The sequence below is a fragment of the Callithrix jacchus genome, chromosome 2 (genome assembly GCF_049354715.1).
Source record: "Callithrix jacchus isolate 240 chromosome 2, calJac240_pri, whole genome shotgun sequence".
Taxonomy (NCBI): Eukaryota; Metazoa; Chordata; class Mammalia; order Primates; family Cebidae; genus Callithrix; species Callithrix jacchus.
This window is the reverse complement of record NC_133503.1, coordinates 194,242,376-194,257,090: the sequence shown is the minus strand read 5'-3', so window position 1 is coordinate 194,257,090 and position 14,715 is coordinate 194,242,376. Positions and strand designations below refer to the sequence as shown.

At 38.1% G+C, this 14,715-nt stretch overlaps 1 protein-coding gene across 26 annotated transcripts in view; it reads right to left on the bottom strand.

Moving 5' to 3' along the window:
* The window catches only part of CTNND2 (catenin delta 2), a 967,235-nt gene that overhangs the window by 373,191 nt on the left and 579,329 nt on the right, over positions 1–14,715 (bottom strand). For all 26 annotated transcript variants that reach the window (XM_035292306.3, XM_035292310.3, XM_017969987.4 and 23 more), the window contains one exon: positions 10,376–10,631. In XM_035292306.3, the coding sequence (XP_035148197.2) occupies positions 10,376–10,631 (256 nt within the window). The remainder of the gene's footprint in view (positions 1–10,375; positions 10,632–14,715) is intronic.

The following is a 14,715-nucleotide window of genomic DNA, read 5'->3' as shown; positions in this document are numbered from 1 at the left end:
CACATGTGTACAGATACTACATAGATACTACACACACATTGTCACCTGTGTGCCACATAGAAAGTTATGTGTATATATGTATATATACAAATAGTGTATCTACATATAAATTTTGTGTACATTATGTATTTCCCGATATCACACAAATATACTCATAATCTATGTGGCACATACACAAAACAAAACAAATTTTCTCTAATAAAATAAAAGTCTAAGGCTGTCAAGATTATCCCTAGAGGAAGACACTCCCTGAGGAATGATTGACGCAATGAGCCAATTCTGCCACCTGAATTTTCTTGGTTTCCCTCTTTCTGGTGAGGGTTTCTCCTCGTGGGAGCCAACTTTGGGTAGCAGGTGTGCTGTCCTCCATTTTCACAATCTCATGCAAAACTAGACCCACAAAATCTTCCTTTAATGCCTTTTGAAGCACAGAGCCTTCTTTGCATTCCTCAAAGCTACTTCCCAGAACTCTAAAAGATATCAAGCAGGAAATCAATGGGAAGCACACAGGTTTTAAGTACAATCTCTGCATCCAATTGGAGTGTTCAGATTTCAGAACTTCCTCTCTGGAATTTTAAGCCGCTCTAATTCTCCATGAGATTCCAGGGAAAGAGGCTCCCTGGTTTTTGGTTCTCAGCTGACTTCCAAGAGGTATCATTTTAATATTCACACTCCTTTTGTGCTCTTAAACATTCTGATCATTTTTTTCAAAGGCGGATGAAGAGAGAGATTTACCTCCCCTACCTACCAAGGACCTTGCTTCTCATTTGCAGTTTTTGATGTCTGCTTCATCACAAAATGGTACAAGGAACAATTCCACCTGCAAGACTCCATTTTCCTTCCAGTATGAGAATATCTAAATCCCATAGATGACACATGCACATCACACATATATCATATGCAAGATCATCAGTAAAATGACAGAGATTCACCACAAATTCTTCACAGGAAGAAATATGAATTACCGATAAAGTGAAAGCATCGTAATAACATTGCAGATAACTATTTGAGGATTCAGTACTTTATGCCTCTAAAGCAGTGACTGCTTTTATTTTTATGTTATCATTGCACTTAGCATTATCGGGGATCTTAAACTTCACTAAGTTCTGACTTCTACTGATACAAGATACCCTTGATACTGGACATTATCATCAGATTTAGTTTCTCCAATAAGCTTATTTTGTAAAAATTTCACGATAATTTAACTATTGCATGGTAGTTCTCAGTTGATTTAAATTGGGGGAAAGATAGTATATCTTTCTTGGAACAGGGGGTATAGCTGACTTTAGGTAGAGAGGTTAAAAAAGAAAATTCAGGAAAGATGTAATAAGCATACAATGATGGATCCACTTGTAAGTCATTAAAGATACAAGCTGAGTGACCCAGGACATCTATCTTAGTTCCTGGCTTCATAGTAGAGTCCAAATATAAGAAACACAACCACAGCCACCTCCAAAGAAGATGGGGAGGGAGAGAACAAGGTGTGTGGCGGGGGTGTTAGGGAGGGTGAGCTACATTGAGAAGAAGGTCAACATGCGAAAGTAGCTTCTGCTGCTATATGTTGAGTCTAGCTAGCTTGGATTTGGCTTTATCTCCAAGTGAAGCAGGAAAGCCCAGGATGCCTGGAGCCCACTTTAGAGGACTGGAATGTGGGCTTCACAGAACTCTCCACACTCCTCAAGGCCCTGGCTAGAAAGTGGGGGCCCCATGGGTTGTCAGCTCTTGGGCCATGTATGAGCTCCACGCTCACCTTCTGAACTTGGGGTACAGTCTGTTTTACTGACAGCACATGGATTGGGAGGAAAAGGGGCTCCTTTTCTACAGGAAGGTCTGTATACCAGAGCAGCCAAAACCAGACTTCTGCCATCGCAATGAATGGCATATCTGCTAATGAGGAAATAAGTACCTGGTTCTTTGGGTACAAATATGCATCGGCCATCACTGCCTGTCTCTCGTTACTCTTGACCACATAATATCATGGAGGCCCCTATGCCAGAACCTGCCTTAGTATAAATGAGGTGGGTATATTTAGGTAGCATTAGAAATGAGTTGTTATTTTGGAATGCAATAAAATGTTTTTTTGTTTTTGTTTTTGTTTTGAGATGGAGTCTCACTCTGTTACCCAGAATGGAGTGCAATGGTGCCACCTCGGCTCACTGGGTTCAAGAGATTCTCCTGTCTCAGCCTCCCAAGTAGCTGGGAATTCAGGTGTGTGCCACCACACCCAGCTAACTTTTGTATTTTTAATACAATCAGGGTTTCACCATGTTGGTCAGTATGGTCCAGATCTCTTGATCTTGTGATCTGCCAGCTTTGGCCTACCAAAGTGCTGGGATTACAGGTGTGAGCCACCACTCCCCACCCACTACTTTCTTTTAAACTAATAAAAGGACTTTTGAAAAAGAGGTTTTGTAAAACAAAAAAGTCCCTTTGCATCAGAGCCTTCTCTCCCATCTTCCTATTCTCCTAGGCTATGAGGGCTGAGCCCACAGTTAGGGTTAGGGTTCTCCCTGAGGTCGCCCTGCCCTGCTCAGGCCTCAGTGGACCCCTCCTACTCCCACTCTCCGCTTCCCACCAGGGAAGGCCACAGGGGCTGCTCCTGGGCTTCTTTCAGTCTTTCCGACAGGACAGCTGGTGGCCTCTATGGCTTCACTCATTTCTTCCATTTCTCTGGCTCCCAAGGCCACTCTCAGTCCCTACCTCTCTCCTAAGCTGCTGCAAGGGCAGGAACAGTGGTTGCAGCAGTGCTGTGGTGACTGAAGCCACAGCCATGTACAGACCCCCCAACCCAGGCAGTATTCTAAGGACCTCAAGGTTTGAATATATTCCATCTTCATGACTTGATGAGGAAGGTGCTTTCGTTACTTTCCTTTTACATCCATGGCCATGGGGCGGGGTTAGTGCAGAGATCATGCCCAGAATCACAATTTGCTGAGAATCCCTTTCCCCTTGTATTCAACTCCCTTCACAAGACAGGCCACTCCCTCTATTCCCATGTTTGAGGGATGGCATGCACCCTGGGGCTGAGCCACATCAGCTATCATTTAGGGAGAAAGGTTCAAAAGGAAGTTCTGGAAAAGTCGAAGAAGCACATATGATAGATCTATTAATACTTGAAAGTCATCGGAGACAAAAGTTAAGTAACCAACGACATCTTAGTTCCTGGTTTCATCATGGAGACTATGAAAGACTATGAGTGGGAGGAGAGAACCCTTGAATTTCTACTCACTTACTTAGCTAAAGGAAATAAAGCAATGAAGTGCTAGGGCATTTACTCTCTGGGACAGCCCCAGCTGCAGTGGAGGGCATGAACTGGTGGAAGCCACACGGGGAGGGTTGCCAGAGATGCCCTTGCTTGTGCCATCCTTCCAGAGAGCACCATGTTACTGCTGGGATGTGGTGGTGCATGTGGGGTTTGGGATTATATTATCCACTTTTACAGTAACTCTCAAAATGGAATAGAGAGCACTACAAGCATGAGCATATTCAAGAGTCAAGAAAACAGCCATCTTTATCTATCTTCTATGCTTGTAGTCAGGTGCATCAGCCACATTAACCAGTTAAAAGCAGTGATAGGCTGGGCACGGTGGCTGGCTCATGCCTGTAAGGCCAGCACTTTGGAAGGTGAAGGTAGGTGGATCACCTGAAGTCAGGAGTTCGAGACCAGCCTGACCAACATGGTGAAACCCCATCTCTACTAAAAACATAAAAATTAGCCAAGTATGGTGGTGCACACCTGTAATCCCAGCTACTCAGGAGGCTAGGGCAGGAGAATCGCTTGAACCTGGGAGGTGGAGGTTGCAGTGAACTGAAATAGCATCATGGCACTCCAGCCTGGGCAACAGAGCGAGACTCCATCTCAAAGGAAAAAAAAAAAAAGCAGAGTGATAATGTACACAGACCAAGCACATTTAACCACATTGTTCTTTCTCAAGACAGGTTTTTATTATTAAAATGTAATATAAAATAAAAACTTTGAAATACGGCTTCTAGTGACTGTATCCTGTTCAGGAACATGAGTTCTATAGTGTGCACGGGAGATTAGTTTCCAAACACACGTGTAGTCAGTTGAACAGTGTTCCTTGCAAAATCAGTATCTGCCTTAGTACCTCGGAATGTGACCTTACTAGGAAATAGGCTCTTTGAAGATGTAGTTAAGATGAGGTCATATTGGATGAGGGTGGACCCGAAATCCAATGACTGATGTCATAAGAAGACAGGAGGCAGAGACAAGGAGACAAAAAGACAAACATGAAGGCCAAGTGAAGAGGGAGACAGAGACTGGAGGGATGCAGCCACAAGCCAAGGAATGCCTGGGACCCTCAGAAACCAGGAAGACTGGATTTTCCCTTAGAGATTTGGAAGGGAAATGATCCTGCTGATACCTTGATTTCAGATTTCCAGCCTCCAGAACTGTGAGGCATGCCTATCTTCTCGGTGGCTTTCCCTTGGAAGATTCTAGGATGGATTCAGGGGAAGAGGTCCTGTGGAGTGAGGGGCTGTAGACTCCATCCTGGGGGCAGCTCTAACTGTGACTGGACACAACCTCACCGAGGACACGCATGTCTGATTTTCCCGCTTCAAAGGATGTGGAGCAATGTTTACAGTAATTACACTGGATAACAACATTGGGACCCAGAAAAGATTTCTATAGTATATAATAATGCAATCACCCTACAAGAAGTGAGTGTAAAGTTCTTCATTTATGTTAAAAAGAAAACGAAATATTCCAGACAGGATCAGTGATTCACGGTTTTGCAGAAGTCACCTGGGAAAAGACTCGACATTTCGTTTGATTCTGCAGCTCCAGTCCATATCAATGTCCACAGCAATAGAAACATGAGATTTAAGTCAGATTTGGATTGTGTTTCCAGCTTCTAAGCCTCAGTTTCCCCATATGTGAAACAGGCCATGTGATAGGATTAGGGGATGATAATTAAACAATGAATAAAAAATGTTTAATGCTAAGCATGGAACTTAGTCATTAACTTTCATGATCACTGTTACCATCAACACTGTGATAAACACTGTTGTCATCTTACTGTCAAGAAAACCTACAGTGAACCCAGGTTTGCCCAACGTAATACTCGTTCTCTCTCTATGCTTGCTGGTGATGTGTGAAACATAATCTGGAGGGCCATCAGCCACTGTTGGGCCCAGAAGTGACAGCTCTCGGGACAACAGCAGCTAGCACAGGGGCAGGAGCCTTGGGTGTGGGAGTAAGGGATAGGAACTGTCTCCCAAGGCAACTCTTTCAAAAAGGGATAGGTGTGTTCTCGTATGATTTCACAGGTCAGAGACAAGATCAGTGAAGGAACTTACAAAAGATGCAGATTTCTGTATCAATATAAACTAGTGTATAAGCCTTGGATTATTCAAAGAAAAATAGAATGGTTCAAGAGATGGTGACGGGCCTGTTGCTACCTTGCTTGAGGCATCTAAGCAGGGGCTGAATGACAAGGTATTGGAATTGCTATTAGCTTAACTGATAAACAACCTCCAGTACTCTTCAAATTCTAAAAGTCTTTAAATTGTGAATCCAGTATTTTTTCTCTTGGACATTTCCTCAGCTAAGTAAATAATTATTGAGCATTTGAAGTTAAAAGCAAACTACCCAGAGATTCATCATCTAAGAGATCTAGACTCTGAAAAATATGGTATGTGGTTTAATACAAACATTTCAGCCACGTTATTTGAGTTACATCGTAACTTAAGTTATATAACACTGCTTAAACTTTAATATCTTATAAATATTCTTCAAGTCTTCATCTTTTTAAAAGCATTTTTATGCCAGACACTATAGCTCATGCTTGTCAACCCAACCGTATGGGAGGCAAAGGCAGGAGGATAACTTGAGCCTAGGAGTTCAAGACCAGCCTGGGAAGCATAGCAAGAACCCTTCTCTAAAAAAATAAAATAAAATAAAAATAACTTTAAAAATTGACCAGTCTTGTGACAAGCCTGTAGCCCCCCCTATTTAGGAGGATGCAGTGGGAGGATCCATTGATCCTGGGAGTTTGAGGCTGCAGTGAGCTAGGATCACACCACTCCACTCCAGCCTGGGTGAAAGAGCAAAAACTTGTTTCAAAAATAAAATAAAAGCATTTTTATAGTATACTTTATTTGCTGAGCATTCAATTCACTGTGTGTGTGTCTGTGTGTGTGCGCGTCCATGTGTACACATGCATTGTGAGCAGGTAATGAAAAAAGCAGCATTTGGAAAACACTCTTTACCAAGGTTTACCTAGAAATAAACTATTTATAAGAAATATTCATTAATGAGATTTAATATAATGTCCAACAATAAGAAGACTTGTTAATATTTCAAAATAGCATATAAAATATGTTGAGATGTATAAATAATTCCTTAAAAGTGCATATTTTCATACTATTAGTCAAATATTGTGGTTTGAAATGAAACACCTCCATGGAGTGAGTTTGATAGAGCTGATTGAAAGAGCAGCTGCTAATGCGGGCCCAAAATCAGCATTAAAAATGTGCCATTGTATGTATTTTCCTGTTATGATTAATAACAAAATAGAAGATAGTGTTCTATTGTAAATCACACTCACAAAAAGGGAGATTGTTTTAGCATGTTTGAAAAATTGCTGTTGAGATAGTATACACAAAGGATTACAACATCTCAAAAAGACATTGATCAAACATGATTAAAAGTTGCGATTACTGCTACAATTTATACATTATGTCAATATGATGTCTTAACCATGACTTGTGTTATTTGATAGACATTTATAATACCTTCAGTGTATCTGGGTGTATCAGTCTTGCTGTGTTTTTTTCTATTTGTTTCATCAATCAAATTTTCAAACTAAGAATGCTTTTGTGACTTATCACTACCAATGTGACTGATACCTCTTTAATATAATTCAAGATTTGTATTTGACTTTCATGTTTAAAAACAACAGTTGATAGAACTCAATATTTGGTGTAGTACCCACAAATATATTAGCTATGGTAACAATCCTTAAGAGGGTCACATTTTATGGAAAATAACATACAATTACAAAATAAAATTTTCTTAGCAAATAGAGCTGTGAAGTGAATTTTACATGTTTAAAAATTATTTTCTCAGTGACTGCTGGCTTTATAAATAAAATTGGATAGGGGATTTACATTGGATAAGAGACTTTTTGTTGGCGCATCGGATGATTAGTCAAAAGAGAAAAGACCAAAGCTTTGCACAATCTAAAAGACTGAGCCAACCACCCACAGGAAGATCCCAAGCCCTCAGAACCAATCCTTTTGTATCCTGTGACTCAGAGTGACAGAAAACCAACCGGCTTCTCTGGTTTCAAGTAGAACTGTCATGACTTCATATTAGTATTTTAAAATGCTGTATTTGCTTCAACACTTCTCACTGAATAATACTACAACTCTTTAACAGAGAAGAGATACTTATCTACAGTAAAAACAAAGGCAGATGCTAGAAATAAAAAATATATTAAAGACCACACATCCAGTAAGCAATGATCAGGGATGCCAGAGCTACTTGGTCAATTTCCTTCATTCTTCTCAACTCCTACACACATACCGGTACTACCATTCATCCTCTGCAAAAATATCACAAATATACTGTTTTTCCTTTTTATTTTTTGTAAAGAAATAAAAATGTTCATGCCAACATGTGCCGCAGTGTGGATTCAACATGTGCTAACAATGTAGACATAAGCCCGTGTACTGAACTGGCAGCAATGCATTTTCAACAAGTCATTTAACATTCAGATTCTGCATTTATTTAAGGCATTAAATATAAAATATCAGTTTCTGCTCACAAAGGATTACATAAAAGATGTAAGTAAGCCTACTTTGAAGATTGTAATATGCTATAAACATATGTTTATAATGAGAAAGAGGCTTACACAGTCTAGTGTTTAATGATAAATAAAATGTTAACAAATTCTCCTAAATATATGTATATATATTTAAAAAGCTTGAAAATATGGAAAACGTTTACATCATAGGCCATAATGCCAACATAAATAATTGTGAGCTCTAGAAGTTAAATATATTAGTTCTGGTAATATGCACCTACAAGGAATCAAAATATAATATTTAAAGGAAAATGCAAAAATATTGTTTTAAAAGAAGTCCTATATTCTGGACTGAATTTTAAATTTGGCATGTCTCTCCATTAAATAAAAACATGTTGAGATATTCCTTCATTTTAAGAAAACCTGACAAGAAAGGCATTACTATAGTTTATGCTCCATACATTTCGCATGATGCCAATATCTAGTATCCTTGAAATTAACAGTGAACTTATAATTCATATAGCACTAATTTGCATACAAATTTGACACATACAAAAGCTTTGTGGCCAATATTCTCTTATTCATTCTAACCCTTCTTTTTGGTGTTTTTATTTTTTGGTTTATAGTAGGCACTCAATAAATATAAGTGACCCAATCCATAACTTGAAAAGGTAAGAGCTATGTCAATATATTGAGAGAAGAAAAAAGGCTGTAGAAATGACAGTAATATAAAATGCAAATGATATGCCATTTAATAAAATAAAATGCATTTAATACACAGTATAAAATATGGAAGCTACGCTCCAGCTACAGAAATATAATTTGGTTTCTTATTAAGCTAAATTTCCTAACAGGAAAATTTAAAGTATTTTCATTGGAGATAAAATGTTTATTGCCAATTTAAACCAACAATGTTAAATATAAATGTCAATTCAATTATATATTTTTGTCTTTTAGCATTTCTTAAGGGTTCACTATTATTCCATTTCTGTACATTTTCAGTAGCACATCAAGAAAGATCATTTAAAAATAGAGAATATGATGAGGTATTTTCTGATGAAAACGCTTGCCATACACGCCAAGAATACTTAAGAATCTGGGGCAGGTTTCAGAACCAAGACTATAACGAGTGCTGCTGAGACTGAAAATCTAGATAAACAGGACACTGAACACAGTAAACATGAGAATGCTTCTGATTTCTGGTAGATAACAGTAAGCACTTACTACAATTCACTTTTACGATGGTGTTAAACCAAATACAATATTTAACACGGACCCTCCAAGCAGGTTTGAGCTGTGCTAAAGCAGCTGTCTCAAAGAAAACCATAAAATGATCCCATTCTGTCTTGTGTATTTGCAGAAGTGATTTCTTTGTGCAAAAGCAGCTATGCCAACCCCTCAATACAGTACACAGGAACTTGCAAGCTCCATCAGTGAAAAATCTTTGAGATGAATTTTAAGTACAACACCAGAGTCAAGCTACCTGCCCTACCATAAAGAAATACAAGCAATCTGACATATCAATAGTATTCACAGGTGCAGATATATATTTCTGGGACTCTATCAGCATAAATCCAATGGCTATGAATAAAACATAAAGCATCATTTAACTCTACAGGGACTCAAATCCAACTTTAGAAGCAGAGCAGTGCTATACCCCTTGCCACTGATGGAAAAATGTAAAAAAACATAAAATACCCAAACCACAAAATAGCAACAACCACAACAAAAACAACACCTCCATAACAACAATTTCTTTAATATATTATATTCAAGATTTTATCAGTCTTTAAACAAATTCGCTGTAATTTTATTTCCAGACATAGAGAAATGAAGGTCATGTAAAATTTCTAAATTTTCAATTTTACCATAACTTGGAAGGTGCACCCCTTTGCAATATGATAGACAGAAATGCACAGCAGGGCGTGGTGGCTCACACCTATAATCCTAGAACTTTGAGAGGTCAAGGTGGGCAGATTGCCTGAGTTCAGGAGTTCGAGACCAGCCTCAGCAAGAAGGTGAAACCCTCCTCTACTAAAATACAAAAAATTAGCCAGGCGTGGCAGTGTGCACCTGTAATCCTAGCTACTTGGGAGGCTGAGGCAGGAGAATCGCTTGAACCTGGGAAGTGGAGGTTGCAGTGAGCCAAGATCACTCACTGCACTCCAGCCTGGGGGACAGAGCAAGACTCCATCTCAAAAAACAAAAAAAAAAAGTAACGCACATGATGATGAAGCATACTTCCACTGAGACAATAAAATATGTAGGTCATGATATCTGAGGTCAAATGACATCACCTCCAGTCTCCAGTTTCCCCTGCATTAAAGAGGCCAGTCTACATCTTATCAAATAGTTAAATGTCAAGCACCTACAGACACTCTGATCAAAAGAACATCTTTAGTTTTTGGTAGTGAACCACAGAAGACACTAGGGATCCATTGCAAATACCCATATTCCAAGTCAAACAAAAGAATATACAACCCAAGAAAAGCCAGCCCCTTAATAGCCAATGACATAAATGCAACATGACGTGAAAGAAATTGCAGTACCCGGTTACCAAACCACTTCAGACATCATAGGGAAAGAAAAAGGTTTTTACCCACCTGGGATCTTTCTGAATGCTATCAATGGACGGGGACCTGGCCAAGGTGCCTTCGGGTGGGAGAGCAGGGCCGGATTTGCTGTACGGAGACTCAACAGAGGGACAATACTGCAGCTGTCGGTAGGGGTCCGCGTAATTGGAGGCCGGGCCTGCGGCATAGCTGGCCCTCTGGAAGGTGGCCGCGGCGGCATTCTGCGGGCCATGCTGGCTGCCTGTGCGCTGCAAGGGGACGGAGTCGACACCAGGGGAAGATGGGGCTACGACAGGAAAGTAGGGACAAAGTAAAAAATTGAGGACCTGCTCACAGAAACGGTTAACCAGGTCTAGGCAGGGGCGGGGGAAGTTACACACATAAAAAATAGGGGTTCGAAAGAATAAACAAAATTAATCCATCATATTTAAACCAATACAGTCAATGTTATCCAATCAAATGATAATCAGCATGCCTCGGAGACAAACCTTTCAGGTATGGGGGGAATGCATCTGTTGTATGTTCTGTTACCCACATCCAAGGGAAGGTGTGTTCGGCTGTAATGTAAACTTTGTGCAGAAGTAAAACTCAGAAGAAATGTAATGAATATTTTCTAAGGAGGCATGGGAAGTTAGCTCTTTGGTGCTCGAGTTGACAACATTCAGAATGTGTTCAGGTAATGTTACATTAACTTTATGAAGGGTGAAAAACGAATTTAGTAATGCAGTTAATTTTCCTGAATCAAAGAAAATAAAAAGAAGAGAGAGGGAGTGTATGTATGCGGGTGGAGGTGGGGAGAGGTGGGGTTCATGTCTCCATAATTAGCACCAGAACATTCAATACAGGACTGCTCTAGTTGCTGCAAAGTAACTCCCGAAAGATTTTTCTATGCCTCTTTTTCAAGTGAAGCTGTCACAGGAACAAACACATTTGGTGAAGGGAGAATGAGGCAAAAACCAACCCAACTGCAAGGCAGACAAAATAAGGAGCTGACTTAGCTTTTCCGAAAGTATTTGCATCTTTTCAATGTGTCTAAATTGTTTTGAGAAGATTTTACACTAGTTACTAAAATCAGTTTGACTATTTTCAAATTGAATTTCAATTTTCTGTTTCCTTCTTAGATTCTTTTTAGATCCTTTCATGTCATTATTTTTATCTAGTTCTCAAAATATATTTGACATCCAAGGTTTGGTTGACACATACGATGAAAATAGCAGTTATTAACTGGTTTAGTGGCTGATAGCCATGATCAAGAGTAGACAGCCCACTTGCTTTCTGGGGCTATAGAGCAGATTTCATATAAAAAATACAGCCAATGGCTAGATAGGGCCATTTAGGCCACAGACGCTCTATATGGAATTAAGTTCCAATTATCAATTACACTTCACCACTCAGACTTCCTGACCATTTCTTAGTGGCCAATGATACAGCTTATTTTATCCTCTCTTACATTAGGGGACAAATGCCAAATCAGACACAAAGGAAATTACGTCACACTGAGAAAATAATTATTAAAAGACGTAAGGAAATGGTGTTGAAATGATGAAAAGTTGCAAAGTGACCTGGAGGAGTACACTGTCATGCTGAGGACTGACTTAAGAGTTCAGGGCATTTCTTTGCCAATGAACTTTCAGTATTTCATTTTAGAATTGCAATAATTTTGAAAAGTAGGTTCCATAACATGACAAAAATGACAAAAACATTAAAGAGAAACTTCATATACAAAAGTGCATATTTCCCAGAGGAACAATATTTTGAAATAATGAAGGTTTCCCTGATGCGTTAAGTCTCAAAATAATCAGATTAGGCTAATAAACATTAATTGCACAGTCGGAAAATCTGCTTTATGTCTTTATGCAAGTACTTGAGGATTTATCTTTTCTCCAAAGTATCATCAGCATGTGTAATTAAAATTCACCTTTTAAAATTTATGCAGTGTGCCTTATATGATAGTGAGAGGGGATTAAAATTTAGGCAAGTCTTACTCTTGGATGAACAAATGTACAGAGGTAAACAAAATTTCATTTTCTACAGTTTGTGATAAGCTAGTCAGAGGATCCAGGACAAATGGGGAAAACTAAGTACATCTGGCATTTTTCGTAGATGTGCATTTTTTTTCCATTCAGGAAACTAAGTATCAACATTTAATCTTGCTGAAATGGCTTTTAGAAAAGAAATGCTTTTCTACAAAAAATTATTTGCTATTAATATATTAAATACAATGATTAAAGCATCATAGATCAGGAAATAATATTAAAATCGAAAGAAATCTTTTTGTTAAAAGAAAACAACACAGTAGGTAAGGAGACAATTTGACTTCCCACCAAAAAACTCTCAAAGGACCATGAAGTAAAAAAAAAAAAAAAAATACAACAAGAAATAGTTTAAGAAAAACACTGCCAAGCAGCAGACAAAAAATTGTGACTAATGTAAGAGGGACTGATTCAAAATGTGAAAATAGGGTGAGAAATTCAATTAATTAAGCAGAAACAGGAAGACAACATCTTGGTATGCGCAGAGGAAGAAAAGGTAGAAGCAGTCTATGGATGTCATACTGTCCCGATTTTGGTTTGTTTTTCACCTTAGTTTAAAGAGTGATATCGCTATGATGAAAAAAGAGGTTGAGACATGAACTCTAAGATGAGCAAACAACTTTCAAAAAGATTATGGATTTTAAAAAAACACAATCACATGTGTAGTTTCAGCCTTGACAATTGGCCTTTTATAAATGTCATTCCCAAATCCACGGTTTAAGCTTCTTTTAGGTCATAATAAATTAAACAGCAGATGAGAATTTCAAAATATAAAACTGGAATCCAAATTGGTGCTGTTATAGTAAAAAAGTTAGAGACTAATCTATGCAATTAAAATAATGTAAAATACTAGGAAAAATGGAGAGAAAAACACACTGTATTAATGGACAGTTTATATAATCATAAAAAGAAAATGTATAAGAATCTAATGGATCTCAAGCCAACCATTAGTAATGTAACAATGTAATACCTTACTGTGTAAAAGCATATAGAAAAAACAATTACTTTAAATGAAAATCATTAAAGATCTAATATGTAGAAAACATTGAATAAATGAGCCCTTATTATTATCATTAACAACTTTGAAATCAATCAATATTAGAAAACAGAAATGTGCATATGGCATTGAATAAAATGTTATAAGGATTCAGGGTTCAAGTCTCCCGTCTTGTCCCAACTATTTAGACCTTGATGTGGCTTATGTAATCCTTGGCTCTCTGTTAATATGGATAAATTAATATCGGTCACACTATTAAAAGACTTCTATTTAATACATTTTTTTCCCTTAGTTTCTGGACTGTTGAACACTTTTCCTTATTTGCGTTTTAAAGCTCAGTTGACCAAACCATTCTCCTTGTAGGATTACTCTATCCAATTGAACCTACTCAGGGCAAACACTAGAGAGGGAATGTGCTTCATCAGCTCTGTAAACACACTCCTCTCCTGTCTCACCTGCTCTGCAAACAGCCCCTTCTCCCTCAATAAGCTCTTAGAATTCAATGAACTGTATCAGTGGTGGCTTTGGGAGATTTAACAAGTAGCCACTTCAGCAGCTGACTTGATACTTCAATAGACACCTATGCTTTCATGAAATTATCTGTTTGTTTTCTGCAGAGCTGCACAAATAAAGACCTAGTTTATACAGAAAAAATAAAGAGATGTTTTACGTTTATGTGCTATATTTGTTTGAAAAAGGGGAAGAGGCATTCTTTTATATAAAGTTAAATATTCTGCTTTATAATAGATGATTGCAAGCATTATTTACTGACAATGGAAAAAAAGGAGAACAGAATAAAAGACAAGAATCTGGGCACACGGTTAGAAACTTGGTGGGGGGAATATAAGGTAATGTTCAATAAAGAGGAAGAAAAAAACTCTACTTTTTGGATTATTTATCTTTGCCTTTAAGTATCCTACATATACAGATAACTATGAAAACATAAAGCACATTTACACGTTATGGAAATATAAAATAAGCATACAAGAAAGTAATTAAAGAATGTCCCCTGAAAGCTCAGAAAACAAGAATGGCTTAGATGACAATGGGTCCAAGAAAATGGTCTATGTACTCTTAAAAGAAATTCACCTCATTTCTTTAGGGATAGGGCATCTTTAGCGCCCAATACGGCATATATCCAAGAGTGTCGTCACCAAGAACTGAACTATAAACATTTTCCAATTTTCTGTACTCAGCACAAGCTGATCCATGCTAAATTCAATGGAAGAATACTCAAGGGTAAATTTAAACATACAAAATTTGAAATAATTTCATATATTACTATCTTTGTGGGAGAGGCATTTAATGCATGATTCTTAGTAGCAATGGAATAATTATCA